The sequence below is a fragment of the Scyliorhinus canicula genome, chromosome 14 (assembly GCF_902713615.1).
Source record: "Scyliorhinus canicula chromosome 14, sScyCan1.1, whole genome shotgun sequence".
In the NCBI taxonomy this organism is placed as follows: domain Eukaryota; kingdom Metazoa; phylum Chordata; class Chondrichthyes; order Carcharhiniformes; family Scyliorhinidae; genus Scyliorhinus; species Scyliorhinus canicula.
Window position 1 is genome coordinate 21,977,751 of NC_052159.1, and position 27,633 is coordinate 22,005,383.

At 51.4% G+C, this 27,633-nt stretch overlaps 1 protein-coding gene across 1 annotated transcript in view; it reads left to right on the forward strand.

Moving 5' to 3' along the window:
* The window catches only part of oca2 (oculocutaneous albinism II), a 559,961-nt gene that overhangs the window by 10,580 nt on the left and 521,748 nt on the right, over positions 1-27,633 (forward strand). The window contains exon 2 of the mRNA XM_038818856.1: positions 22,261-22,531. Within this exon, the coding sequence (XP_038674784.1) occupies positions 22,272-22,531 (260 nt within the window). The 5' untranslated portion in view covers positions 22,261-22,271. The remainder of the gene's footprint in view (positions 1-22,260; positions 22,532-27,633) is intronic.

Genomic DNA, 27,633 nt, shown 5'->3' on the forward strand with positions numbered 1-27,633 from the left:
AATTTGAAATAATCTCTCCAGGAAGCCTGCCATTTTTCTGATCTACAAAAAACAAATTCTGAACTACAAGGACCCTGAATAAAATGACTCTGCAAAGATGGCCATTACCCGAGACTTCAATCAGTGAATGTGCTGATGTATACTAAAGAACCACCATTGGAAGCAAAGACTCTTATCTTTTGACCTGCATCCTTATTATTTTTACCCCTCCCTCCCCTCTGTGTTTGTCTGTCTTGTGTGTGTGGGTAGAGGGTGGGGAATTAAAGTGGGTAGTAGGTATCAGCTTGTTTTTATCCAGTTGTAGTTACTGCATATTTCCTGATAATTCTTGGTATAAATAACAGGAATTAAACTTACACACCTGGTGACTGTAATGATAGGGCAGCCAAGGGCCAAAGGATTTTTCTATTCACTTGTGTTGCGGCTCCTTGGCATGTGGGGCTGGAATTGACCGCGCACTTGCTGAGGGTGGGGTAACAGTAGTGTTCAATTGTTATGGGTTTGATTATGTGAGCCTGTGTGCAATTGATGCTCACTGTGCTTGATTGGTCAAGGCTGGATTTGGACTCCAAGGAAAGAGAGGAAAACTGGAGGATGAGCTGGAAGTCGGAGCTGAAGCGTGGAGTGGACATTTTAAAGCACTGTCAATAAATCTGTTACACATAAACTAGTGTCATCTCTGCGTGGATAAGAGATCTAAAATATTCAACACCGTGAAACTTAAACTTCTATAAGTTTTAAAATTCAATACTGTGAAAAATTCAAGTCTGTCAGTGTGTACAAATAGTTTTTAGCCAAATAAGGTGTGAAAGCTGACAACCTCACAGTCTGCTTTATATTTAAATGAAATCTTAGGAAAAATATCCCATTCTTCAAGTATATCTGTAAAGTCACTATCGTTAGCTGCAGTTCTCAACTCTCACCAACAGGGGTAAAATGTTTCAGGTTTAAGTAACACAAGAATAAAACTTTCAAATTTTAATGAGGTTGCTTGGTGGATCCTTTTTGTATTTACTGTAAATCAGGTGTGATGGTGTCAGTGAGGCTCGGTTGGCAGAACTCTTGTCTCTAAGTCAGGAATGTGGGGTTCCAAGACCAGAGACAAAATCCAGGCTGACACTCCACTGAAGACGTGTTGCGCTCTCTGAGATGAGATGGGGCTGCACGGTAGCACAGTGGTTAGCACTGTGGCTTCACAGCTCCAGGGTCCCAGGTTCGATTCCCGGCTTGGGTCGCTGCCTGTGCGGAGTCTGAACGTTCTCCCCGTGTCTACGTGGGTTTCCTCCGGGTGCTCCGGTTTCCTCCCACAAGTCCCCAAAGACGTGCTTGTTAGGTGAATTGGACATTCTGAATTCTCCCTCTGTGCACCCGAACAGACGCCGGAATGTGACGACGAGGGGCTTTTCACAGTAACTTCAAAGCAGTGTTGATGTAAGCCTACTTGTGACAATAAAGATTATAAAAAAAATTAGTTAAGCCAAGCCCAAGTCTGCTCACCATCTGGTAGACTAAAAAATCCAGTGTCACTGAAAGAAGAGCAGGGATATAATCTGCGGTGTCCTGGCCAATAATTATCCCTCTATCAATATCTCAGAAAGCAATGATCTGACCATTAGCACATTGCTGGGAGATTGTTAATAATAATAATGTTTATTAGTGTCAAAGCAGACTTACATTAACACTGCAATGAAGTTACTGTGAAAAGCCCCTAGTTCCCACACTCCGGCGCCTGTTCGGGTACACTGAGGGAGAATTTAGAATGTCCAAATTCCCCCAACAAGCACGTCTTTCGGGACTTTTGGGGGAGGAAACCGAAGCACCCGGAGGAAACCCACGCAAACGTGGGGAGAACGTGCAGACTCCGCAGAGACAGTGACCCAAGCTGGGAATCGAACCGGGAACCGGACCTGGTTCCTGGCACTGTGAAGCAACAGTGCCAACCACTGTGCTGCGTACAATATAGCGTATCCTTTCTCAAAAATTATTTTTTCCGGGATGTGGCAAGGCGAACAGTTATTACGCTTCCAAGAAAGTACTTAATTGGCTGTAAAAAGCTTTGTGTTGTGAAAGGGGCTTTTTGAATGCGAGTCTTTCTTTTTCTTTGTCTTTGCCAAAGTATGATGATATCTTGCCAATTGAAATGTAACATCACTTCTGATTCCTAACCACCCACAGTGAGAATTTTGAAGAAATAATACTCTCCAGGTCTCTTTGATGGTGTTAACTCAGTAACAGCAGACAACATACTGATGATATCCAGCAGCAGATGGAGCTCATGTCACACATTTGCAAATGGTTTTATTATTGAAATTATCTCAATTCTGGTTAAAAAGGATGCCTTCAACCAGCTAGTCTTTTTTTAAAAGTATTTTTATTTAGGTTGTGCAGAATTTTTCATAATAAAACAGTAGTAACCATAATAACAAAACAAACTAGAGTGAACATTAACATAGTGCAAAAAGAGACTATACAATAACAATTAAATAGACATTACCCCACACGACCCAGTCTTCCCACACCATCCCAATGAAGCACTCCCCCCACCCCCACGGATTGCTGCTGCTGCTAACATTTTAATTTTCCCCGAGAAAGTCGACGAACGGCTGCCACCTCCAAGAGAACCCTAGCGTAGACCCTCTTAAGGCAAACTTTTTTTTTGCGCGGCTGATGAACCCAGCCATGTCGGTAACCCAAGTCTCTACACTCGGGGGCTTCGAGTCCCTCCACATTAATAAAATCCGTCTCCGGGCTACTAGGGAGGCAAAGGCCAAGATGTCGGCCTCTTTCGCCCCCTGAACTCCCGGCTCTTCTGACACTCCAAAGATCGCTATCTCTGGACTCGGCACCGCCCGTGTGTTAAGCACCTTGGACATTGCCCTCGTGAACCCTTGCCAGAACCCTCTAAGCTCCGGGCATGTCCAAAACATGTGGACATGGTTTGCAGGGCTGCCTTGCACCTCATACAACTGTCTTCTACATCATTCTCGCTGCCGTCATGTGTTCCCGGTGGACCACCTTAAATTGAATTAGACTGAGCCTGGCACATGATGAGGAGGAATTAACCCTGCCCAGGGCCTCTGCCCATAGACCAGCTTCCAACTCCTCACCCAGCTCCTCCTCCCACTTGCCCTTGAGCTCCTCCACCGGGGTTTCCTCCGCTTCCTGTAGTTTCTGGTAGATATCCGACTCTGACACCCTCCCCTCCCCCACCCAGGTTCCGGAGAACCCTGTCCTGTATCCTCAGTGGCGGCAGCGTCAGAAAGGCCACTACCTGTTTTTTCAGGAAGGCTCGTACCTGCAGATATTTAAAGGCGTTTCCTGGCGGCAGATTAAACTTGTCCTCTCGCGTCTTCAAACTGGGACAGCTTGTGTCTATGAACAGATCTCCCATCCTTCCAATGCCTGCCCTCTGCCAGCTCTGGAACCCACCATCCACCCTACCCGGGACAAACCTGTGGTTGTTACGTGTCGGGGTCTAGACCGACACTCCCTCCACCCTCTTGTATCTCCTCCACTGTCCCCAAATCCGCAGTGTCGCCATCACCACCGGACTTGTGGAGTAACGGGTCGGCGAGAACGGCAAAGGAGTCGTTATCATAGCTCCCAGACTAGTACCTTTACATGCAGCGCCGGACCGAGGGTTGCTGGCGCCCCGGGCAAGCTGAACTTCGGCGCCCTTGGGGGGGGGCGGGGGCCGAGACGGGGGTGGGGCCGAGAGGGGGGGGGCGGGGCCGAGAGAGGGGGGCCGAGGGGGGGGGGCGTGGCCGAGAGGGGGGGGGGGGCGAGAGGGGCGGGGCCGAGAGGGGGGCGGGGCCGAGAGGGGGGGGCGAACCCGGGGGGGGGGGGCGGACCCGGGGGGGGGGGACCCGCGGGGGGGCGGACCCGAGGGGGGGCGGACCCGAGGGGGGAGCGGACCGGGGGGGGGGGCGGACCGAGGGGGGGGCCGCCCTGGGGGAGGGCGGCCACCGCGCATGCGCTGGTTGGCACCGGCCCAACTGCGCATGCGCGGGACCCGAGTCTCTGGCGCCCCCTAGCACATGGCACCCCGGGCGACTGCCCGAGTTGCCGGTGCCTTGAGCCGGCCCTGTTTACATGACGCCGCCTCCAACTGCTCCCACGCCGCCCCCCCCCCCCACCCCCATTGCCCACTTCCTAATCATAGCTATATTGGCCGCCCAGTAGTAGTTGCGAAGTTCGGCAGCGCCAACCCAAACCCCCCCCCCCGGCTGCGCTCCAACAGCGATCTCCTTACTCGCGGGGTCTTATTCGCCCACACAAAGCCCGAAATGATCCTGCTCACCCGCTTAAAAAGGCCTTAGGGATGAAGATGGGGAGGCACTGAAAGATAAACAAAAATCTGGGGAGGACAGTCATTTCAGGGTCTGCACCCTCCCTGCCAGTGACAGCGGGAGCATGTCCCACCTTTTAAAGTCCCCTTCCATTTGCTCCACCAACCGGGTCAGGTTGAGCCTGTGCAGGGCATCCCATTTCCTGGCCACCTGTATACCCAGGTAACGAAAACTTTCTCCACCATCCTGAGCGGCAGCTCTTTCAGTCTCTCCTCCTGCCCCTTGGCCTGGATCACAAACAACTCGCTCTTTCCCCTGTTCAGTTTGTACCCTGAAAAACTACCAGAATCCCTCAGGATCCGCAGAACCTCCCCATCCCCTCCACAGGGTCCGAAATGTGCAGGAGCAAATCATCCACGTATAGCGAGACCCGATGTCCCCCCCCCCCCCCCCCCCCCCCCCCCCCGCCCCGAACCAGTCCCCACCAGTTCCTCGAGGCTTTCAAACAGCTAGTCTAACATCAGCAGTGGGCAAACTCAACCAGGCAGTCGGAAAGAATGCAAAAAAATGCAGCAATTAAACCAGAACAATTGGTATGGATTTGTTAAAAGTCCTTTATGTTTGACAGCTCGAGAAAGTAGCTGATAGTGGAGTATATGGGACATGATTCTCGAAACGCAGCCGGTGAATAGCAGGAGAGGATAAATGAGATCCGTGCCAGGTGCCAAACAGTTTGTGATGCAATCGGCCCGCTCCCGTAGACAAAATCGGGATCTCGCCGTAGTGTGGCAAGAAACCAATTATCACCACCTGTCCTATTTCAATACAATTAACGGGAGCCGCCCCTTATCCAACGTTCATCCTGACATTCATCGGCAAGTGGTCACGCTGGCGCCGATTGGTTCTCCTTTTGAAAAACCCGAACCTGGCGGAGGGGGACCAGAGGATGTGAGTCGCCATCTTTGCTCACGGGCAAGGAGCCCGGGGTGGGGGCTGGGCTTGCTGCCCCTGTGATTGGTGGAGGCTCCCCGGCTGGGGGTGGGGGACCCGCTTCAGGGGTGGGCCACCATGGGTGGGTGGGGGGGGGGGGGGGGAAGGGGGGAAGGAGCTGGAGGGGCAACTGGGGGACAAACGCTCACGGCACCATCATGCCAAAACCTGGATCGTGTTTGGCCATTCTGGGGGCAACCCTGGTCCTTGCCCGTCTGTCCCAATGATCATCCATAACCCCCGCCAACTGATAGGCCTCTGGCCGTGCAGCTGAAGTCTACTGAATATGGAGGGGAGGCAGTGGCGTAGTGGTATTGTCACTGGACTAGTAAACCAGAGACCCAGGGTAATGCTGTGGGACCTGGATTCGAATCCCACCACGGCAGATGGTGGAATTTGAATTAAATAAAAAAATCTGGAACTAAAAATCTATTGATGACCATGAAACCATCGTCAATTGTTGTAAAAACCCATCTGGTTCACTAATTCCCTTTAGGGAAAGAAATCTGCCGTCCTTATCTGGTCTGACCTACATGTGACTCCAGACCCACAGCAATGTGGTTGACTCTTAAATGCCCTCAGGAGTGGGCACAAAATGCTGACCTGGCCAGCGACGCCCACATCCCATGAACGAGTAAAAAAAAGGGAATTGGCAGTCGTGGTTAGGTGAGCACTTCACACAACCCAAGTGGATTCCTGTGGGTGGGCGGCCCATGCAGCACGTGTGAGCCATTGCCCAGCATCCCAATCACACCCTGATGCACGGACACTGTGCCTGAACACTGCGGGAGGCAACAGCCAGCAGCCAACGGGCAGCACCGTAACACAGTGGTTAGCACTGTTGCTTCACAGCGCCAAAATCCCAAGTTCGAATCCCAGCTTGGGTCACTGTCTGTGCAGAGTCTACAGGTTCTCCCCATGTCTGTGTGGGTTTCCTCCGGGTGCTACATCTCGGTGTCTCTCCTGGATACAAATCTGAGGGGGGAGGCAGCCAGCTGGTAACCTTGTCCTGTGGCCTTCGATGCCCTGCGGGCGGTCATCCTCTGGGGGCTCTGAGGCTGGAGGTCCCCGGCACAATTGTCCCGTGTGCTGGCTGTGAGATGCAGCCTCACCAGAGGGGTGGAACTCAGGGGAGCTGATGGTCACCTCCCCACTCCATGGGACGGGCCTGGGTTGGTGCCCACGTCCCCTTCTCCTGGTTGGCGCCATTGAGCCCTGGGGTTCACCAAGGGATGAAGGGGCAACTGGATTGAGCCCCGGCTGTCCCTGCATCATCTGGCTCTGGCGGCTCCTCAATGTCTGCACCATGGTGTCGCGCCCTCGACGATGCTCCTCAGTGACTGGGGCATGCCCTGCAGCGCCTTGGCAATGCCCACCTGCGACTGGGACAAGCTCCTCAGCGCCTCGGCCACTCCCATCTGAGAGCGTGACATGTCCGGCAGAACCTCATCAAAGTCAGCCTGGCACTGGGTGACGTCCCCCAGCGCGGCAGACATTCTATCGAGACCCTCAGCCATGGTCGTCACCAACTGCGCGACGCCTTGGACACCTTCACTCCTGGTGTCGACGTCGTGCACCAGGCTCTCCACTGCGATCACCACCCTAGCAATGTTGGCCTTGGTGCCACGCGTTGCCGACGACATCTCCTGCACCCGTAGCCTTCTGGAACTCCTCCAAGCGGCTATATGTCTGCTGGAGTGACGCTGACATCCCCCCTCTGAATGTCCCGGCCATTCCCTAATGTCTCCATCAGCTCCGGGTAATCCTGTTTCAGAGGCTCAGCATCAGGCTGGGACCCAGCAGCCATCTAACTGCTGCCTCGCTTGGGAGTTCCTGCCTCCACCAGATGTGCATCAGCAGCAGCTGTGTGGTGCTCACCAGAGTGTGCCCCCGAAGTCTGACCACTAGCATTCCCCACCTCGGTGTGTGTATCTGCGCTGGTGGAGGGTGGGGATGACAGCTGTGCTGCAGCTATTAGGGTGGCATCCTCTCCTCCGAGGTGGCTAACAGCGAACGGAGAGTAGGGAACACTGGGCCTTTTTTGGATTGACAGGCTGTAAGTAGCGGAGTGCCAGGGGGATCACTGCTGGATTCTCAACTGTGCACAATCTACGTCAGTGACTTGGAAGAAGGGTCCAACTGTCTGGTAGCTAAATTTGCTGATGAGGTAGGTTGGAAAGTATGTTGCCAAGAAGAGGTACGAGCGTCTGCAGAGGGATATAGACCGGTTAAATGAATGGGCAAGAAATGTGAGAGATGGAACATAAGGTGGGTAAATATGAACTTGGTCCTATTTGGCTGGAAGATTGGGAAAGTATTTAAATAGGAGAGAGATTGCAGCATTTGGTGGTACGGAGGCACCTGGGCATCTTGGTACCTGAATCATATAAAGTTGGCATGCAGGCACAGCAAGTGATTAGGAAGGCAAATGGAATGTTGGCATTTATTGCAAGCGGAATGGAATGTAGAAGTCGGGAAGTTTAAGTGCAGCTGTACTTGGCGCAATGGGAAATCCACCAGAAATCCCACATCAATGTCCAGGAACATGGACTCGAGTACCAATTTGGCCCAGGGCTTTGCGCAGGGATACATATCCATCGGGTAGGGAAATTAGATTTTTTTTTAAATGGGGAAATAACGGTAGTGTGGGAGAGAAATCTGTGATGGGTTCTGTGGGGAGCAGGATTCATCGGGCTGATTGGCCGCTCTTTACTCTGAATTCTTTCAGTATTTCTTTCTGGTACCAAAGGTGAATTAAGCAGCACACACCGGATCAGTTCTCCATCTCTGCAATCATATATGATACATCCACAACTGGTTACCTTCCCTGCCTTGATATTTGATGAGTTAAAAGGGAGAGGGAATAGTGTCAACCTGAATAGTTTTGGAAAGCGTTACTATTGGGGTATGAATTAGGTCACTTACTATTGTAAACTAATACATGAAAGTTTTCTTTCAGGCACTGTTGGCATTGTTGCTGATTTTGCTGGAGAACATCTTTGAAGACACATTTACATTCAGAGGTTGGCAAAATCCTCGCCCTTTGAGAAAGCTCCTGCAATCTCCTCAAAATAACCAATGATCAAAATCTGCATATTGCTTAGGAAATAGAGTGACAGCAAGCCACCTTGAGAGTCTATGCTAATTATATGACTTCTTTATGAAAGCTGAGCCCCAGTAGCTTAAGAAATAGGAAGCCATTTTGTTATACTATTTGTTTTCGCTGGTTCCTCTGCTCTGAATTCATTTTTTTACAAACCTTTTTATTGGCATTTCCCATATTTATAAACAGTTGTATACATGTGTCTTGTTATGCTCTTGGTGTAGCATAAGCTGCTTCCTTGATGTTCACTCTGACAAAGGAAGGTTCAGACGTGGAGATAACTTCAACACTATTAACAATTCTCCTACTCTGATTCGCCACTACTGTTAATCCTTCTATAGCTACTCAGACTGACGAACCAGTCTGCTACAATCCACGTGGTGGGTGTGATGTTGAATCAACCCTGTGTCTGTACTCAGAGTGTCTCCACTGGAAAGAGGAAGATCATGTGTGCTGTGTCCTTATATATGGGTTGGTGTAATGCCCCCTTGTGGTAGTGTCACCTTTGTGTGTATCGTGAATGCCCATTGGTCGTGTCCTATCTTACTGGCCTATTGGTTGAGTGTCTGTGTGTCAAGTCTCTGGTGCTCCCTCTAGTGTCTAGCTAGTCTACCTGTACTTACAGTAACCCCTTGTGTATCTACAGTGATGCACATCACCACAATATACACATCACATTGTTCTCGCCCGTGCTAATTTCCTTTATTATACAGAGAGGTTTAGTTTGTCCTTCGTTTAACTGACCCTATGTGACCCCCCCCCCCCCCCCCCCCCCCCCCCCCCCCCCCCCCCCCCCCCCCCCGGCTTCGGCTGTGCTTTTCTTTTATTTTCCGGACAGAGTGGAGAAAACAAAAGAAAAAAGGGGGGAGTAGCCCCCCCCCCCCCCCCCCCCCCCCCGTCGGGTGGCGTCCAGGGGGAGAAATTCCGAGAGGTCAGCGAGCCAGTCTGTAGCTGTGGGTGGTGCTGCCAATCGCCAGCCGAGCAGGATTCGCCGGCGTGCGATCAGGGAATCGAAAGCGAGGGCGTCGGCCCCCTTCCCCATGTGTAACTCTGGCTGCTCCCATACCCCGCAGAGTGCCACAATTGGGCATGGCTTCACCCTCACCCCCACAACCTTGGACATTGCCTCAGAGAAGGCTGTCCAGAACCCAGCAAGCTTGGGGCAAGCCCAAAACATGTGGGTGTGGTTGGCCGGGCCCCTCTGGCACCGCTCACATTTGTCCTCCACCTCCGGGAAGAACCTGCTCATTCGGGTTCTGGTCAGATGCGCTCTGTGCACCACTTGGAGCTGCATTAGGCTTAGCCTTGTGCAGTAGGAGGTGGAGTTCACCCTGCTCAGTGCTTCGCTCCAGAGGCCCCATCCTACCTCTGTCTCCAGTTCGTCCTCCCATTTTTGTCTGGTCTCGTCTATTGGAGTCCGGGCCCTGTCCAGTAGCTGTCCGTATATTTTCCCACATAGCCCCCCCCCCCTTCTCATTGCTTGTGCCTATCAGGTCCTCTGGTAGTGTGGTATCTGGGGCCCCGGGGTACCCTACTGTCTCTTTGCGGAGGAAGTGTTTCATTTGGAAGTGTCTCATTTCCTGTCCTTTTGCTAGCCTCCACTTCCTCGTCAGTTTGTCTAGTGTCGCCAGTCTGTGCCCTACGTAGAAGTCCCCGACCGTCAATGTGGCCCCTGTCCCACGTCCATCTTTTGAAGGTGGTATTCAGCATGGCTGGGGGGAATCTGTGATTGCTGCAGATGGGGGCCATGGGGGACATTTTGGCTATCCCGAAGTGTTGTCTCAACTGGGTCCACGTTCTCAGTGTGGCCTCTACCATTGGGCTCGTTGTGTACCTTGTTGAGGAGGATGGGAGTGCTGCTGTGGCCTGAGGTCGGAGGGTCATTCCCTTACAGGAGGCCTCCTCCATTTGTACCCAATCTGTGTTGGGATCTTGTACCCACCCCCTCACTCTTTCTGCCCAGTGGTAGTATTGTAGGTTTGGTAAGGCCAAACCCCCTTTGATTTTCCTTCTTTGCAGTGTCTGTTTGGGAATTCTCGGGTTATTACCCCCCCCCCCCCCCCCCCCCCCCCCACAAGGCAGGCAGGCCCGTGGCATTCTTTTCCCGCACCCTCCATGCCTCCGAAATTCGGCACTCCTCTGTCGAAAAGGAGGCCCAAGCCATCGTTGAAGCTGTGCGGCATTGGAGACATTATCTGGATGGCAGGAAATTCACTCTCCTCACTGACCAATGGTCGGTAGCCTTCATGTTTAACAACACACACGGGGCAAGATCAAAAATGATAAAATCCTGAGGTGGAGGATCGAGCTCTCCACCTACAACTACGAGAATTTGTATCGCCCCGGTAAGCTCAACTGCCCCCCCCCCCCACAAACCTCATGATTAGACAGTCTACGTTTTGGAAAAAGGCCTTGGGGATGAAGATCGGAATGGATCTAAACAGGAAGAGGAACCTTGGCAGTACGTTCATCTTGATCGTCTGCACTCTCCCCGCCAGGGAGAGTGGGAGTGAGCCCCACCTTTGAAGGTCTCTTCTTACTTCCTCCACCAGGCTGGTCAGATTCCACTCGTGGATCTGTGTCCAGTCTCTGGCTGTCTGCTCTGCTCATCAACAAACCAGAAACCCCAAAGATAATTTGGGCAACACGGTAGCACAACTGGCTAGCACTGTGGCTCTACAGCACCAGGGTCCCAGGTTACCCTATGTCTGCGTGGGTTTCCTCTGGGTGCTCCGGTTTCCTCCCACAGTCCAAAGACGTGCAGGTTAGGTGGATTGGCCATGATAAATTGCTCTTAGTGGCCAAAAAGGTTAGGAGGGATTGTTGGGTTGCGGGGATGGGATGGAAGTGAGGGCTTAAGTGGGTCGGTGCAGACTCGATGGGCCGAATAGCCTCCTTCTGCACTGTATGCTTTATGTTCCATAATTGAGCAGGAAAAGGTTGTATCATTGACCCAGGAGTTTAGGAAAACAATATAAATAATCCTGAGCAGCACCATGCAATGAAATGAAATTAAATGAAATGAAAATCGCTTACTGTCACGAGTAGGCTTCAATGAAGTTACTGTGAAAAGCCCCTAGTCACCACATTCCGGCACCTGTTCGGGGAGGCTGGTACGGGAATTGAACCGTGCTGCTGGCCTGCCTTGGTCTGCTTTCAAAGCCAGCGATTTAGCCCAGTGTGCTAAACCAGCCCCGGTTCTGCTATTTTAAAGATGCTATATAAGCACACGTTATTGTTGAGGATAGCTATAACTGGTATCTTACAAAACCTTCACTTTAATGTCAATGTGTAAATAATTGACTTGTTACAGTTTTGTGTCGGAATAGTAATATTGTCCCAAATCCCAAGGTTAAATCTTGTCAAACAAACCCACAGAAAAACATCCAATTGGGCTTCTTGAAGACATCCAAGACGGCCGCTTTACGGGCGGCTCCACTTTTCAGAGACATCTTCACCTACAGAAGATGCAAATCCCTGTCGACGCCCTCTTGATATGATGGCCTATTTAGCCACGCAAAGACTTCCCTGACGCAGCAAGGCCTCTGTTACTGACTCAGGATTCATGTTTCGAATGCATGTATGCTGGCAATGCCACCATTTATTGTCCATTCCTACTTACCTTGACTCCGTGCTTGCTGAGCCACTTCAGAGGATAATTAAGAGCCAACTAAATTGGTGTGGGACTGGAGACTCACGTCAGCCTGAGGCAGGAGCGCAGGTTTTTTTTTTCCCCCTAAAGGAGATTAGAGAACCAGTTGTTTTTTTTTTAAATTACCGTCCATCATCTCCAGGGCTGCTTTTCAAAAAATGTATTTGTGGACTTTTGTTAAAAGCGGGTTTCGGATTCTCGGACTCCCAGAGTGGGATTTGAACTCGCGTTCTCCGTGTTGTCTAATTCAAACCTCTTGAGTTCCTATTCGAGCAGCATAATCCACCTTGCGTTCTCATCGTCGGGCATCCTTTCTCTTCGCCCCAGGGCAAAAGGCGCAGTGTTTTCTACACAGACTTTCCGGCGTGAACTCTGGGATCTATTTAAAGACGTTTGGCAGGGTTGTGGCTTGGTAAGGCCTGGCGCCAAGATTGCGAGTGTGGAAGAGTTGACTCGGCAGCCATTAGAACCCTGCGCTGATGAGAGCTGCTCCATTTTGTCACTGCTTGAAGTTAGTTGCAGTTAATTAAAGGCTTTCCCAGGAGCTTTTCGTTAGAAGTCTCGGCTAAAGGTCACTTGAATCCTGCAATTACAGTAAACCGCAAGATTAAGTAGAAAATCTGGTGCGAAGATTACTGAGCTGTAATAAAAGCAGTGATGCCAAGAGGAAATCGGCCCTGCTAATCCGGATAATATATTTCAAGGTAAAACGTTGCAAATAGGGAGCAGCTGCTGGATAATATAGTGTTGCTGTATTCCCAGACAGATCTTGTAACTGCCTACCTCCGTAACAGTGCACGTACACATCGTCCTCGGGAAGTTAGGAAGTGGGATGTTATAAAAAAAAACAGGAGGCAAGTTTTTTACACAGAGGGTAGTGGGTGCCTGGAACTCGCTGCCAGAGGAGGTGGTGGAAGCAGGGACGATAGTGACATTTAAGGGGCATCTTGACAAATACATGAATAGGATGGGAGTAAAGGGAATAAAGGACCCAGGAAGTGTAGAAGATTGTAGTTTAGTCAGGCAGTGATGCACGGTCAATTGCACAAAGACTAAGGTTGGGTACAACTGTGGCTTTATTGCAGTCAGATGTGTGGCCTCCTGCTACAGCTGGCGAAATGGCAGATCAATGGAGAGCACGCATATTTATACTCCTCCTACTGGGCGGAGCCAGACGGCAGGGGCTACCGGCGAACCTATGGTACAGGTCCTACCTTACATCCCCTAATACAGTGTACAGTGGTTCACCACAGGCAGCATGGTTGGTACGGGCTTGGAGGGTCGAAGGGCTTGTTCCTGTGCTGTACTTTTCTTTGTTTGTGTTCTTTGTTCTTTGGTAATCTATCTGTGTCTTCTGTTTCCCTATCTCTCCCTCTCTCTCTCACTATTGCTCCTATTTATTTTCTCTCTCTCTCAGTCTATCTTACTGCAGGACCTGAGCGCACGAACGTACACTGAGACTCCAGTGCCACACCAAGGGACTGCTGCACCCTTGGAGCTGTTCTCTCGCCCAAGCCCCCGTCCCTCCTCTCGGGGGGGGGGGGGGGGAGCGCGAGACCGCACCGCACTCGTTTCGAAGAGAAGGGCAGGGGAGCCAACCCAGGTGTCCTGACCAACATTCATCCCTCAGTCGGTGTTGCAAAGACAGCTTCGCTGATCATGTTTGTGGGATCCTGCTGTGCACGAATCCGCTGCTGCATTTGCTATGTTCCAACAGTGTCTGCACTTCAGCAACGGACCGGAAAACACTTTGGAGAGGTCTGGTGGTTGTGAAAGCTTCTATATAAATGCAAATTGTTTTTCTTAGCTTTCTGTCTCCGCGAGTAACCTTAATGAAACAAACCCTTTCCTCGGGCTGGGGTTTTCACATGAAATACTCGAGCACCATATAATAAAAATAGACTTTGATTTATTCGCGGTCGCTCTAAATCAGTGGCTCTGATGCTTTTATTCAGATCTGGAGGAGGCTGCATTTGGTGCTAGTTTGCACTGGCCAAGGGCACTTCTTGTACCAACTGGCTTGCCAATCGCATTTCAGTGAGCACTGAGCGCCAACTAGAGGCTGGAGTCACGCATCAGCATCATTCATGAAATGTAGACATTTTAATTAAGACTACTGCAGGACATGAAAGATATTGCATTAATATTGTCCCCCCCCCCCCCCCCCCCAGGATATCCAAGAGAGCTTCAAAGTCAGTCCATTCCTATTTCTCAAACGCTACAGTTGCTCTCGCAGCGACTAATTTTCACGCAGTATGATTTCACACATAGCAATGTGGTAAATGACCAACTAATCCGCTGTTTGCTTTTGGCGGTGTCAGTTAAGAGGTAAATGTTGGTTAGGACCACCAGAAGACTCCCCCGTAGTCCATTGACCATGACCCTGGGATCCTTCCCATCTGTTTGAACAATTGGGATGACGATTAGAATAGTTTGGTGCTAAATGGCCGTCGCAGACGCGATGGGCCAATGGACTCCCTTCTGTGCTGTAAAACACTTAAAAACTCCCTATGATTGCCATTAATGTTGACTGAAGAGGTGGGTTCCATAAACATATATATAAAGACAAAGTCAAAGATGCCAGACGATACTTTGAATGCGAGTCTTTGCAGGTAATTAAGTCTTTACAGGTCCAGACGGAGCAACCCGAGAGAGGGATAATCACAGGTTAAAGAGGTGTGAATTTACTCAAGCCAGGACCTGTAAAGACTTAATTACCTGCAAAGACTCGCATTCAAAGTATCGTCTGGCATCTTTGACTTTGTCTATATATATGTTTCTGGAACCCACCTCTTCATTCACCTGAGGAAGGAGCTGTGCTCCGAAAGCTAGTGATTTGAAACAAACCTGTTGGACTTTAACTTGGTGTTGTAAGACTTCTTACTGTGCTCACCCCAGTCCCCTTCTCCACATCATTGATGTTGATGGTAGCTCAGACCAGGAGATGACGACTTGCGATGGGCCGGGGTAGCTGCTGATTTGTCAATGTGCTACCAACTCAGTTCCACTTCCACCCCCCAGTCACTCTGTTGCCTTGCCTCATCTGGAGGATGGAAATTCTAATATAAGGGCAGTCCCTTACCGCTGCATTGAAGTTCAATTCAGAAAGGGGGGGGGGGTGCAGAGACAGAAGAACCTAATAATAATAATCTTTTATTATGGTCGCAAGTAAGCTTACATTAACCCTGCAAAGAAGTTACTGTGAAATGCCCCTAGTCGCCACATTCCGGCACCTGTTCGAGTACACAGAGGGAGAATTCAGAATGTTCAATTCACCTAACAGAAAGTCTTTTGGGACTTGTGGGGGGAAACCGGAGCACAGGGAGAACGTGCAGACGCCGCACACACAGTGACCTAAGCCGGAAATAGAACCTGGAACCCTGGCAATGTGAAGCAACAGTGCTAGCCACTGTGATACCGTGCTGCCCACACTGTTTAGTTGTCACTGTGGGATCACCTAAAGGCTGTCACAGACTCGCAGTGTACTAAATAATTGCTGCTCTTTCATATTTATGACCCGGGACACGTATATATCAGACAATATTTGTGACCAGGGACGGGATTCTCTCAGCCCCGGGCAGGGCTGGAGAATCCCCGTGACTGGTGTGAATCACGTCACGCGATTCTCCACAAAGCGGAGAATCGGCGCCATTGGCACCGGCATGGTCGGCACGGCGCCGGCCGGGGTCCGCTGTACGGCCCCCCCCCCCCCCCCCCAGCGATTCTCGGCCCGGGATGGGCCGAGTGGCCACGGCAAAAGTCTGAGTCGCGCCGCTGCCATTCTAACCTGCTCTTACCCGGCAGGACCTCGGTGTGGAATGGTCTGGGGGAGGCCTGTGGGGGGGGGGGGGGGGGGGGCCCAACCCCGGGGGAGGCCTCCGTTGTGGCCTGGCCCGCGATTGGGGGGCCCGCTAAAGGGCCGGCCTCTCGTGCTGGGGGCCTCCTTTCTTCCGCGCCGGCCCTTTAGCCCTACGCCATGTTGCGTCGGGGCCGGCGCGGAGAAGGGAGCCACTGCGCAGGCGTGGACCTCGCGGCGCCCAGTTGACACCGGGATCGGCAGCTGGAGCATCGTGGGTCGCTCCAGTGCCGTGATGGCCCCCTGTAGGGGTCAGAATTGCTGAACCTGAGGCTATGTTGATGCCGTCGGGAAACACGACGACATTTCCGACGACGTCAACACTTTACCTCAGGATCACAGAATTCCGCCCCAGATGTCTACAATGTGCGCCATCATTTTACTTGGACCTCTTCCATGATTGTTTGGTGAATTGATTGAAGAATCTTGAAAATTGAAAGAATATCATGAGTGAGGACGAGGGTTGGGCTGTGGTGCGGAGGAAGGAATAAGGTGCCCAGAAACAGGAGAAGCATCAGGGCCTTGGTCCAGCCTGCGATTGATGCCACAGCTGGAATTATTCAACTGACTGACTGCAATATTCCTTATTGCCACAATGTGGCAGTGTAGCTACACTGTTGAACAAAGCTCCCCGTGAAATTGGTTCTGTAGCTGGTACATGCCTCTGACATGTCTTTTAACAAGTAGCATGCCCAAACTTCATTTGACGCATAAAACATTTCTACTTGCAATAAGCATTGATGTTTCTTACTCTTTATTATTCTACTTGAAATCATCCAAACCCCTGTTTTAACTCGCACCGACCCCTGAACTCCCTGACTTACATTGACCAGTCAGTTAAGCAGTGCTGTGTTTTTAAAATTCTAATTTTTTTTCAAACTCCTGAATGGCCAAGCCCTCCCTATCTCTTATTTTCTTTTCCATCGTTAGCGTCTACCTGCAGTTGCCTTGGCCTCAAGCTATGGAATGCCCTTCCTGCATAGTTCTGCCTCTCTACCTCAAGTTGGATTTGAGTTAAGAAGTAGCGATATTGTGCTGCAGGTGTACAGAGCCCTGGATAGGCCACGCCTGGGGTATTGTGAGCAGTTTTGGTCTCTCTCCCTAAGAAAGGATAAACTTGTCACCGAGGGAGTGCAGCAGAGGCCGATACTGGGATTGGCTGGACTGTCCCGTGAGGAGAGATCGATGCGACTGGGCCAGCATTCATGAGGGAGCACCTTCCAAACCCACGACCACTACCATCTAGAAGGACAAGAGCAGCAGATATCTGGGAACCCCATCACCTGGAGGTTCCCCTCCAAGTCACTCACCACCCTGAAATATATATCGCTGTTCCTTCACTGTCGCTGGGCCAAAATCCTAGAACTCCCTTCCTAACAGCACAGTGGGTGTACCTACACCTCAGGGACTGCAGTGGCTCAAGATGGCGGCTCACCACCACCTTCTGAAGGGCAACTAGGGATGGACAATAAATGCTGACCTCACCAGTGACACCCACATCCCGTAAATGAATAAAAATGCATTTACAGGGTTGAGAGGAGATCTGATTGAAAGGTATAGGGGGCAATTCTCCGAGCCCCGCGCCGGGCCGGAGAATCGAAGCAACCGCGCCATGATGCCCCGACATCGCCGCGCGATTCTCCGGAGAATTGGCGCCATTGGTGCCGGCGCTGGCCGTGGGCCGCTGGAATTGGCGGGGCTGCCGATTCTCCGGCCCGGATGTTGCCGAGCGGCTGCTCCGACACGACACTCCCACCGGCGCCGTTCACCCCTGGTCGCTGCCGGCGGGAACTCTGCGGGAACGCTCGGGGGTCGGCATGTGGGGGGAGGAGGGAAGGGGGGCTCCTTCACCGGGGTGGCCTCCGATGGGGTCTGGCCCAAGATCGGGGCCCACCGATTGGCGGGCCGGCATCTCCCCCCCGAGACTACTTACCGCCGCGACTGGCCCCTGAGCACCAGCCTCATGTTGGGTCAGGGCCGGCACGCGTAAGAAGTTCCCCGCGCATGCGCAGGATGGTGTGGCCCAACTGCACATGCGCAGGATTGAGCTGCCCCAACTGCGCATGCGTGGCGGGTCTCCAATGCCGCGCCAAGGCCCCGCCCCCGCAAATCGCACCATGCCCCTGCCAGCCCCACGGAGCCCCCAGAATAGGGGTCTGGGAATGGGCGTCGACGCCAGAGTAAAACATAAGAACATAAGAACTAGGAGCAGGAGTAGGCCATATGGCCCCTCGAGCCTGCTCCGCCATTCAATTAGATCATGGCTGATCTTTTGTGGACTCAGCTCCACTTTCCGGCCCGAACACCATAACCCTTAATCCCTTTATTCTTCAAAAAACTATCTATCTTTACCTTAAAAACATGTAATGAAGGAGCCTCAACTGCTTCACTGGGCAAGGAATTCCATAGATTCACAACCCTTTGGGTGAAGAAGTTCCTCCTAAACTCAGTCCTAAATCTACTTCCCCTTATTTTGAGGCTATGCCCCCTAGTTCTGCTGTCACCCGCCAGTGGAAACAACCTGCCCGCATCTATCCTATCTATTCCCTTCATAATTTTAAATGTTTCTATAAGATCCCCCCTCATCCTTCTAAATTCCAACGAGTACAGTCCCAGTCTACTCAACCTCTCCTCATAATCCAACCCCTTCAGCTCTGGGATTAACCTAGTGAATCTCCTCTGCACACCCTCCAGTGCCAGTACGTCCTTTCTCAAGTAACGAGACCAAAACTGAACACAATACTCCAGGTGTGGCCGCACTAACACCTTATACAATTGCAACATAACCTCCCTAGTCTTAAACTCCAGCCCTCTAGCAATGAAGGACAAAATTCCATTTGCCTTCTTAATCACCTGTTGCACTTGTAAACCAACCTTCTGTGACTCATGCACTAGCACACCCAAGTCTCTTTGAACAGCGGCATGCTTTTATCGTTTAAATAATAATCCCGTTTGCTGTTATTCCTACCAAAATGGATAACCTCACATTTGTCAACATTGTATTCCATCTGCCAGACCTTAGCCCATTCACTTAACCTATCCAAATCCCTCTGCATACTTCCAGTATCCGGTTTTTACTCCAGCGTCGGCACTTAGAATTTTATGGGCGGGATTCTCCCAACGGGATTCTAACAGGGCCGGACAAAGTAAGGGCCGGGAGGATGTTTTCAGGATATGGGGTAGGCCATTTAGGAATGAGATGAGGAAGCATTTCTTCACTCAGTGGTGAACCTGTTGAATTCTTTACCACAAAAGGCTGTGGAGGTCAAGTCACTGAATGTATTCAAGAAAGAAATTGATAATTTTTTTAGATTTTGGTGGTCGGGAGGGGTATGGGGAGAAAGCAGGAAATTGAGATGAAGGAACAGCCATGATCATACAGAATGGCAGAGCAGGCTTGATGGGCTGAATGGCCTCCTCCTGTATCTATTTTTGAAGTTTCTACATTAAAACCTGCCGCTTTGACCCAGAGCTCTGGTTGTGTTATAAAAATGCTGGGAAAACTCAGCACATCTGGCAGCATCTGTGGAGAGAGAAACATTGGGCTTGTACCCAGCAGTGTAAGGTCCTGGCCCGTTGGAATTACAACAGTGCTCTGGCCCGCTCTGGCCCACTGCATTCAAACCTCCGCGGGCTGGAGCTGCCAGAGTCGCCGCAGCGCCCACCACAGTGCAACACTGCTGCCGTGGAGCAGGTCGGCTTAATGGGAGCAATGAACCTGACAGGCCAGGGAGAAGGTCACAGGCCAGGTAGGGTGGATTTTGGGTGAGTGGGTGGGTGTGTATGTGTGTTTTTCAAGGGGCGCGGTGGGCAGGTTTGGTGGGGGTGGGGGGGGGGGGTAGGGTGAAGGGGGGAACTTGAGAGTGGGACCTGCCGCTTGGAGGAGAGAGAGAGGAGATTGGGGAAATCCCATGGGTGTGGGGAGGGTCGGGGGCCGATTGGGGAGCCAGGAGCTGGATGTAACGTAGTGAACATGTGTTTATTGTGAACACACATATACATGTTTGTGCTCTAGCCCCTATCACTACCCTATGTGCTGCACCTGCGCCAACTTAATTGGTGACTATCTTTCTGGCCTTAATGGCCCTAATGCTTTGCCTAGGTGGAAACCCAGGTAGTACATCAGGAGTGGTCGACTGCGATTCCCACCCTGCGACCTTTTGCGTCCGTCTTCTGGGGCGACCGGGCCTGGATGGGCCCAGCTGCTGCTCAGGTGTCCCAGGTGGCATGGTGCTGCCCTGTTTAGCCCCCTGCCCATCAGATGTGCCATAGACGGGGGTGTGTGGTCCGAGGCGCTGTGGTGTTCTAGCACCCACCCTCCCCCATCCGGCGGGTCATCGATACGGGCCCCATCACCTTCTCCTCCCTAAGGGGGGCCTGATGGCCCTCCGGCTACTCCATGGGGTGGGGGTGCGAGCGGAGCCATCCGCTGAGGCACCGCCACCAGCTGGCACGGCCAGTCCTGGAGCCCCGCTCCCGTCTCGACCAGAATCTCGATGCTCGCGGCCGTGGGCCACTTCCCTCTGGGACTGCGCAACATCAGCCAGTGACTGCGCCACCTCCCTCTGGGACTGCCCAACATCACGCTGTGACTGTCACCACCTTCCGGGTCTGAGCCACGTCAGCCAGTGACTGCGACACCTCCCTCTGGGTCTGCGCCACGTCAGCCAGTGACTGCACCACCTCCCTCAGGGTCTGTGCCACGTCAGCCAGTGACCGCGCCACCTCCCTCTGGGTCTGTGCCACGTCAGCCAGTGACTGCGCCACCTCCCTCTGGGTCTGTGCCACGTCAGCCAGTGACTGCGCCACCTCCCTCTGGGTCTGCGCCACTTCAGCCAGTGACTGCGCCACCTCCCTCTGGGTCTGCGCCACGTCAGCCAGTGACTGCGCCACCTCGCTCTGAGTCTGAGCCACGTCAGCCAGTGACTGCGCCACCTCCCTCTGGGTCTGCGCCACGTCAGCCAGCACCTGGACAATGCCACCAATGCCCTCACCCATGGCCCACTGTGACTGGGCCACACTCTTGAGCGTCTCTGCAATTTTCAGGTGGCCCTAGTGCATGGCTGGCTGTGACAGGGCAGGCCTGTCCTGGGCCTTGGCCAATGCCCACACAGAGTGCTCCAGGCCTTGGACATCTTGACCCATGGCCAAAACCTTCGCCCCCAAGGTCTCCACCGGGGACACCACCTGTGCAGTGTTGGCCTGGGTGACACGCACAGGTGACACCATCTCCTGTTCCTACAGGCAGTTGGACTCCTCTAACTGCATCTGCAGGTGTTGGATGGTTGCTGACACCCCGTCATGCAGTCCCTTTCACTTTGACCGTATCTCCACTGTTGATGCATACCACGAGACACCAGAGGGGCCCACCTCATTGCCAGGAGATCCTGCAAGACACGCGATGTGATGCATGATTGGATCACGGGTTGGGGTGGTGAGTGGTGTGGGGGGGGGACGGTGATGGCGGAGGGGGAATGTGGGGATGGTGGTGGCGACCCATGTGCCATGGGTAACTGCAACTCAGCGGGGTCTCACTTGCCCAATGCTGACCTCCGCCTTGGTGATTGCCCTCTCTCTGTGCCCACAGACCACGTCCAGTGCCCGCCTTCTGTTCCGCTGTGGTGAGGGGCCGCAGGTCCAGCGTTCCCCTCCAGTCGATTCTCTCTTCCGGCGGTTGTGGGCCGCCTTCTCCTACGGCGGGGGTGGGGGTGGGGGTGGGGGGGGGGGGGGGGAGAGACAGAAAACGCACAGTGTTAGGCCAATCAGATGCATGCAGCACAGGGGGAGGGAAGCTGGTGGCCTTCATGGTCAGGGCACCCGGCCATGGCAGCCGGTGTGGGTGCTAGCAATTGGTGCAAGGAGGGGGTCTGATTGCCCTCCGGTTGGGGGAGGTTTTTTTTTACAGATGTGCAGGACAGGGGTTGGTGCCAGTGCTTCCCACTCACCCTGGCCACCCTGAGGAGGCCGTGCAGTTTCTTCCTGCGCTGCTGTTGTGTTTCAAACTAGGATGAATCTTAAACGTGACTGCAGCACTCATACACATACTAACCCAGGTGTTTAACCCCTGCTGCACCAAATAATTTTAATATAATACATCTGAAAGTCCAACATTCATCCCAACCTCATCCCAATCCCCTCCCCAATTTGGGATGGTCTCCATCCTTGTCTGTGAATGTTTGGGAGTTCTGCTTCCCTGCACGTCCGACAACAGAACGCAAATCCTAACTTTTCTTTCCCTAATCTGGGCAGCTAAATGAAGGTCTCCCTCATCTCTACATAACTTAATGATCCTGCGAAAAAGCACTTGCGAAGAGCTGGGGGCAATTTGAGACTGATTATGTTCTTTTATGTTTTAACGAAATGAATGTAGACCCTATCGTAATGAAGATGTTCCTGGACAACAAAAGCCCGATTGAGGTGGAAATTGCGCAGAAGACAACCGCCCCTCGAAAGAGTTTGAATGGCCGCATCAAACCGTCAGCCGAGACGAGAGGTTTCGGGGATCTGAAGCTCCTGCAAGGCTTTTGTGGGGTGGCTCCGAGTCAGGGTGAGGAGCAGGGCCACTGTCAGAATGGAACGCTAGCTCACGGGAAGTACATCGGACACTGCGAGGAATTCATCCCAATCATTAAACAGGAGCGGTGAGTCTAATGCTGCGATTATTAACGCTGCTGATGTATAAGCATCGTTAGTATGATCTCTTCTGCTGTGATGACATACAGAGCCTTATGTAATGTAAATTGCTTATTGTCACAAGTAGGCTTCAAATGAAGTTACTGTGAAAAGCCCCTAGTCGCCACATTCCGGCGCCTGTTCGGGGAGGCTGGCCTTATCTGAAAGTTGGACAATTGGCTGAAAGGGGAATCTCTCGTTCCTCTTTTTTGTAGGTGTTAAAATGAATTATGTCACAGCCAATCATTTCGATGGGAAGTGACAAACCAATTGATTGTGCAAATTTACACCTGAAAAAGGTCTTGTTGCCCAAGTGCCCCGGTTTCTGAGAAAATCCTGAGTGAGGGCCAGTCACTTGCCCTGATTTATAAATATGGAATTGTGGGATTGTGACGTGGGCTTTGCAGTCAGACAGTCCTGACCCGAATCAGGCATTTCCGCAAAGTGTGAATTCCCCCCGGAACGGGTAAATGAGTCTCGGTCTTTCCAATGGTCCAATCCCTGCCAGTGTTGTTGGGAAGTCACCCTCGACAAACATCTTGCCCTCGCCCACAGACGATGCACATTCTTGCCCCCTAGACATGTGCTGAGCTCCGATTGTTGGTGAACATTATCACTGGGGGGGGGGGGGGGGGGGACGCATAGAGAGGCCCCCGACCGGCGCCGCGCCAACTACGTGGATCGCGCCCCCCCCCCCCCCCCCCCCCCCGCGGGTGATTCTCGGCCTCGGCCCAGGGTCAGAGAATCCCGCCCATTATCTGGACACCGACACATAGTGACAGATGCTGCTACTGTTGTAATATGTCTTTATGGGATATCGCAGTGGGCTGGACAGCTGTCTTGTAACGCAGAACAAGGCCAGCAGCGCGGGTTCAATTCCCGTACCAGCTTACCCGAACAGGCGCCGAAATGTGGCGCCTAGGGGCTTTTCACAGTAACTTCATAATTTTAAATAATAAAAGATTATCATTATGATCAGCATACCATTAATAGATGGGAAGAATGCCATGTGATCCCGCCTTAGCTTCACTTTGGCTTGTGAGCAGAACGGCTCTGTTGCTGATGTCTAGAGATTTTCCGTGTGTATAAATGTTCTCAAGTGACAAGTTTAAATAAATGAACCCATGATGTGTTTACCTGATCCCTTATGAGTGATTGTTGCCTTTATTTCATCCTGAAACCACAAGTATGTTTTGAAAAGCCGAGGGTAGAAAGTTGTTCTTCGAGTTAGCCACCAAGCAGGATGCTGGTGAGATCTGGCTCCTTGTTGGGAGAAGGGGCTTGTGCAGATTTAAGGAGTGTGGTGAATGTAACTTGGTAATTCACACTGTATCTTTGTAAGTGCAGTAGCGTTATCTGACCACTAGGGGGAGTAGCTTTGGGAATGCTCAGGAGTTTGTACAGGGCTCCACCCTTGGCTCTGCCCACGACTCCTCCCCCTTGTGCTGCTGTATAAATACCCTTGTCCAGAGTCAGCCTGCAGTTCGCCGAGAGTTCATCAACAGGTAACAGGCTGGCTCTGTAGTAAATAGATTAAAACTACTGTTCATATCGGAAAGCACATGTCTGGTGAATTGCTGGTTCCATCAAGGAGCAAGGAATCATGGAGTGAAATTTGCTGCTGGAAATCAATTCAGGAATGTACAGAAGACTGAGTGGAACGGCTTTCTAAGGACTCTGGAAGACTCTCCCTGTTGTGGAAAAGGGGGAGGACTCCTGCTGAAAAGCCAACTGGAGTTTGGAAGTTAGTCTTCAAGGCGACATATTTTGTGGACACGGGCAAAGTTAAAACATGTCATAAAGAATACTATGGTTATGTGACATTAAAGCGAAATACCGTGGATGCTGCCGATCTGAAATGAAACAAAAAGTTCTGGAAAAACTCAGCAGGCCTGGCACCAAGTGTGGAGAGAGAAACAGAGCCGACACTTCCCAAGTCCAATATAACTTTTCTTCAGGGTACACAATTTCTGACTGCACGCCTCTGGCACTAATTGGTGCTCACTTAAAATACCCTTCTTGCTGACTCAGAGATTGATGCACTTACATCAGGAGAGAGGGAGTAAACCTCATGAGCTTTTCCTGTCAGCGTACTCTGCAACAACATGGAGCGGCATTGGGCTGGCCATTCTAACTGCTGTGTTAATCTTTCGCAAGACATAAAGAAGATTTTTAATTCCTTCTTCAAACTTGGGCATTAAATGTGTCGCCATGAATACAACAGCTCCCAAGTCTGAGCAAATAGTGGGTCCCTTGCCAGAGCTGTCGTCTTTTATTCTTTTCTCAGATGCAGGCGTCGCTGGCTAGACCAATATTTATTGCCCATCCCTAATTGCCCTTCGGAAGGTCGCGGTGAGCTGCCTCTTGAACAACTGCAGCTCATGAGGTGTAGGTACCTCTACAGTGCTGTTAGGGCGAGAGTTCCAGGCATTTGACCCAGCGACAGTGAAGGAACGGTGAATATAATTCCAAGTCCGATGGTGTGTGGCTTGGAGGGGAACATCCCATGTGTCTGATGCTGGTCTAAATGGTGGTGGTTGTAGGTTTGGGAGGTGCTGTCTAAGGAACCTTGATGAGCTCCTGCAGCCATCTTGTAAATGGTACACATTGTTGTCACTGGCGTTGGTGGTAGAGGGGGTGCCAATCAAATGGGCTGCTCTGTATTCGATGGTGTCAAGCTTCTTGAGTGTCATCGGAGGTGCACTCATCCAGGCAAGTGGAGAATAATCTGTTAAACCCCTGACTTGGGTATTGTAGATGGTGGACACACATTGGGGAGTCAGGAGGTGAGATACTTGCCACAGCATGCCTAGTCTTTGACCTACGCTGGTAGCCACAGTATAAATATATGGCTAGTCCAGTTCAGTTTCTGATCAACGGTAACCCCAGGATGTTGATAGTGGGGAATTCGGTGATGGTAACGCCACAGTGTATTCCAACCTTCTCAACTCCAGTTGTTTCAATTTAAGCTCTTTCCTTTTTCTCATTCCTGGTATTGTCTCTCCTCATAACTTCCTGTCAATGTGGAATCTGTATCGGTAGAATTGAGAAACACCAAGGACACAGAGGGTGGTGGGTGCCTGGAATGCTTTGCCAGCGGAGGTGGTAGAGGCGGGCACGATAGCATCATTTGAGATGCATCTGGACAGATATATGAACGGGCGGGGAACAGAGGGAAGTAGATCCTTGGAAAATAGGCGACAGGTTTAGATAAAGGATCTGGATCGGCGCAGACTGGGAGGGCCGAAGGGCCTGTTCCTGTGCTGTAATTTCCTTTGTTCTTGAACCAACAGATGTCAGTCTTCAGCCAACAGGATTCACCTCATGTGATATCAAGAGACTGCTGAAGGTACTGGATACTGCAATGGCTATGGGGCCTGACAATATGCAGGCAATAGTACTGAACCTTGTGCTTCAGAAATTGCTGCACCCCTAGCCAAGCTGTTCCAGTACAGCTACAACAATGGCATCTACCCGGCAATGTGGAAAATTGCCCTGGTGTGTCCTGCACACAAGAAACAGGACAAATCCAACCCTGCCAATTGTAGGAGCATTTTTAAGGACTGAGTATTGAGCTGGCTTTTACGTTAGGCTTCTCCCTCTTAGTTACAGCTCAGCTAAACACAAAGACCTGCGGACACATCAACTCTGGTTAAGGCGGCTTTATTTTCCCAGCTTGGTCAATGTACGAGGGAGAGTGGTTTGGATAAACACCAAAATCACTCTACTTTACACTGGTTCAGGTGCAATAGTTATACAATATTCCAAAAACCAATAGCCTACCCCAGCTGGACTCTATCAAATCCTTGTATCTGTCAATTTTATCTTAACCAATGAAGTTTACTTTAGGGAACATAGAACATAGAACAGTACAGCAAGTGCAGACCCTTCGGTCCATGATGTTGTGCCGACCACTTATCCTAATCTAAGATCAACCTAACCTACACCTCTTCAATTTACTGCCGTCCATGTGCCTGTCTAAGAGTCGCTTAAATGTCCCTAATGACTCTGATTCCACCACCTCTGCTGGCAGTGCATTCCACGCACCCACCACTCTCTGTGTAAAGAACTGACCGTTGACATCTCCCCTATACCTTCCTCGAACCACCTTAAAATTATGTCCCCTCGTGACAGCCATTTCCACCCTGGGGAAAAGTCTCTGACTATCCACTCTATCCATGCCTCTTATCACCTTGTACACCTCTATCAAGTCACCTTCTTCGCTCTAGTGAGAAAAGCCCTAGCTTCCTCAACCTTTCTTCATAAGACATGCCCTCCAGTCCAGGGAGCCTGCTGGTAAATCTCCTCTGTACCCTCTCCAAAGCAGCCACATCCTTCCTATAATGAGATGACCAGAACCGGCCACAATATTCCAAGTGTGGTCTAACCAGGGTTTTATAAAGCTGCAGCAAAACCTCGCGGCTCTTAAACTCAAGCCCCTTGTTAATAAAAGCCAACACACGTATGCCTTCTTAACAACCCGATCAACCTGGGTGGCAACTTTGAGGGATCTATGTACGTGGACCTCAAGATCCCTCTGTTCCTCCACACTTCTAAGAATCCTGCCTTATACCTATAATTCAGCATTCAAATTCGACCTCCCAAAATGAAGCACTTCACATTTATCGCGGTTGAACTCCATAAATGATGACTGTGTGATCACCTCATGATTTAGCTCTATCCTGCTCCATGACCATCTGTTGTTTTTGTATCCGCTGACCTTTGCTCTCCCCTGCTCCCATGCTGCTTATCTCAATCAGTTCCTGCCCCCCTAATTGTCCATCTGGGTGCAGGATGAAAATGAAAATCGCTTATTGTCACGAGTAGGCTTCAATGAAGTTACTGTGAAAAGCCCCTAGTCGCCACATTCCGGCGCCTGTCCGGGGAGGCTGGTACGGGAATTGAACCGTGCTGCTGGCCTGCTTGGTCTGCTTTAAAAGCCAGCGATTTAGCTGAGTGAGCTAAACCAGCCCCTGTTGATGTTGGTTCCTCCTTTGTGCCGAGGTATGCCTGAGACAGGATGTTGAGGCCGCTGATAAGAACTGCTCACTAAGCTGACTGTATTATTCCT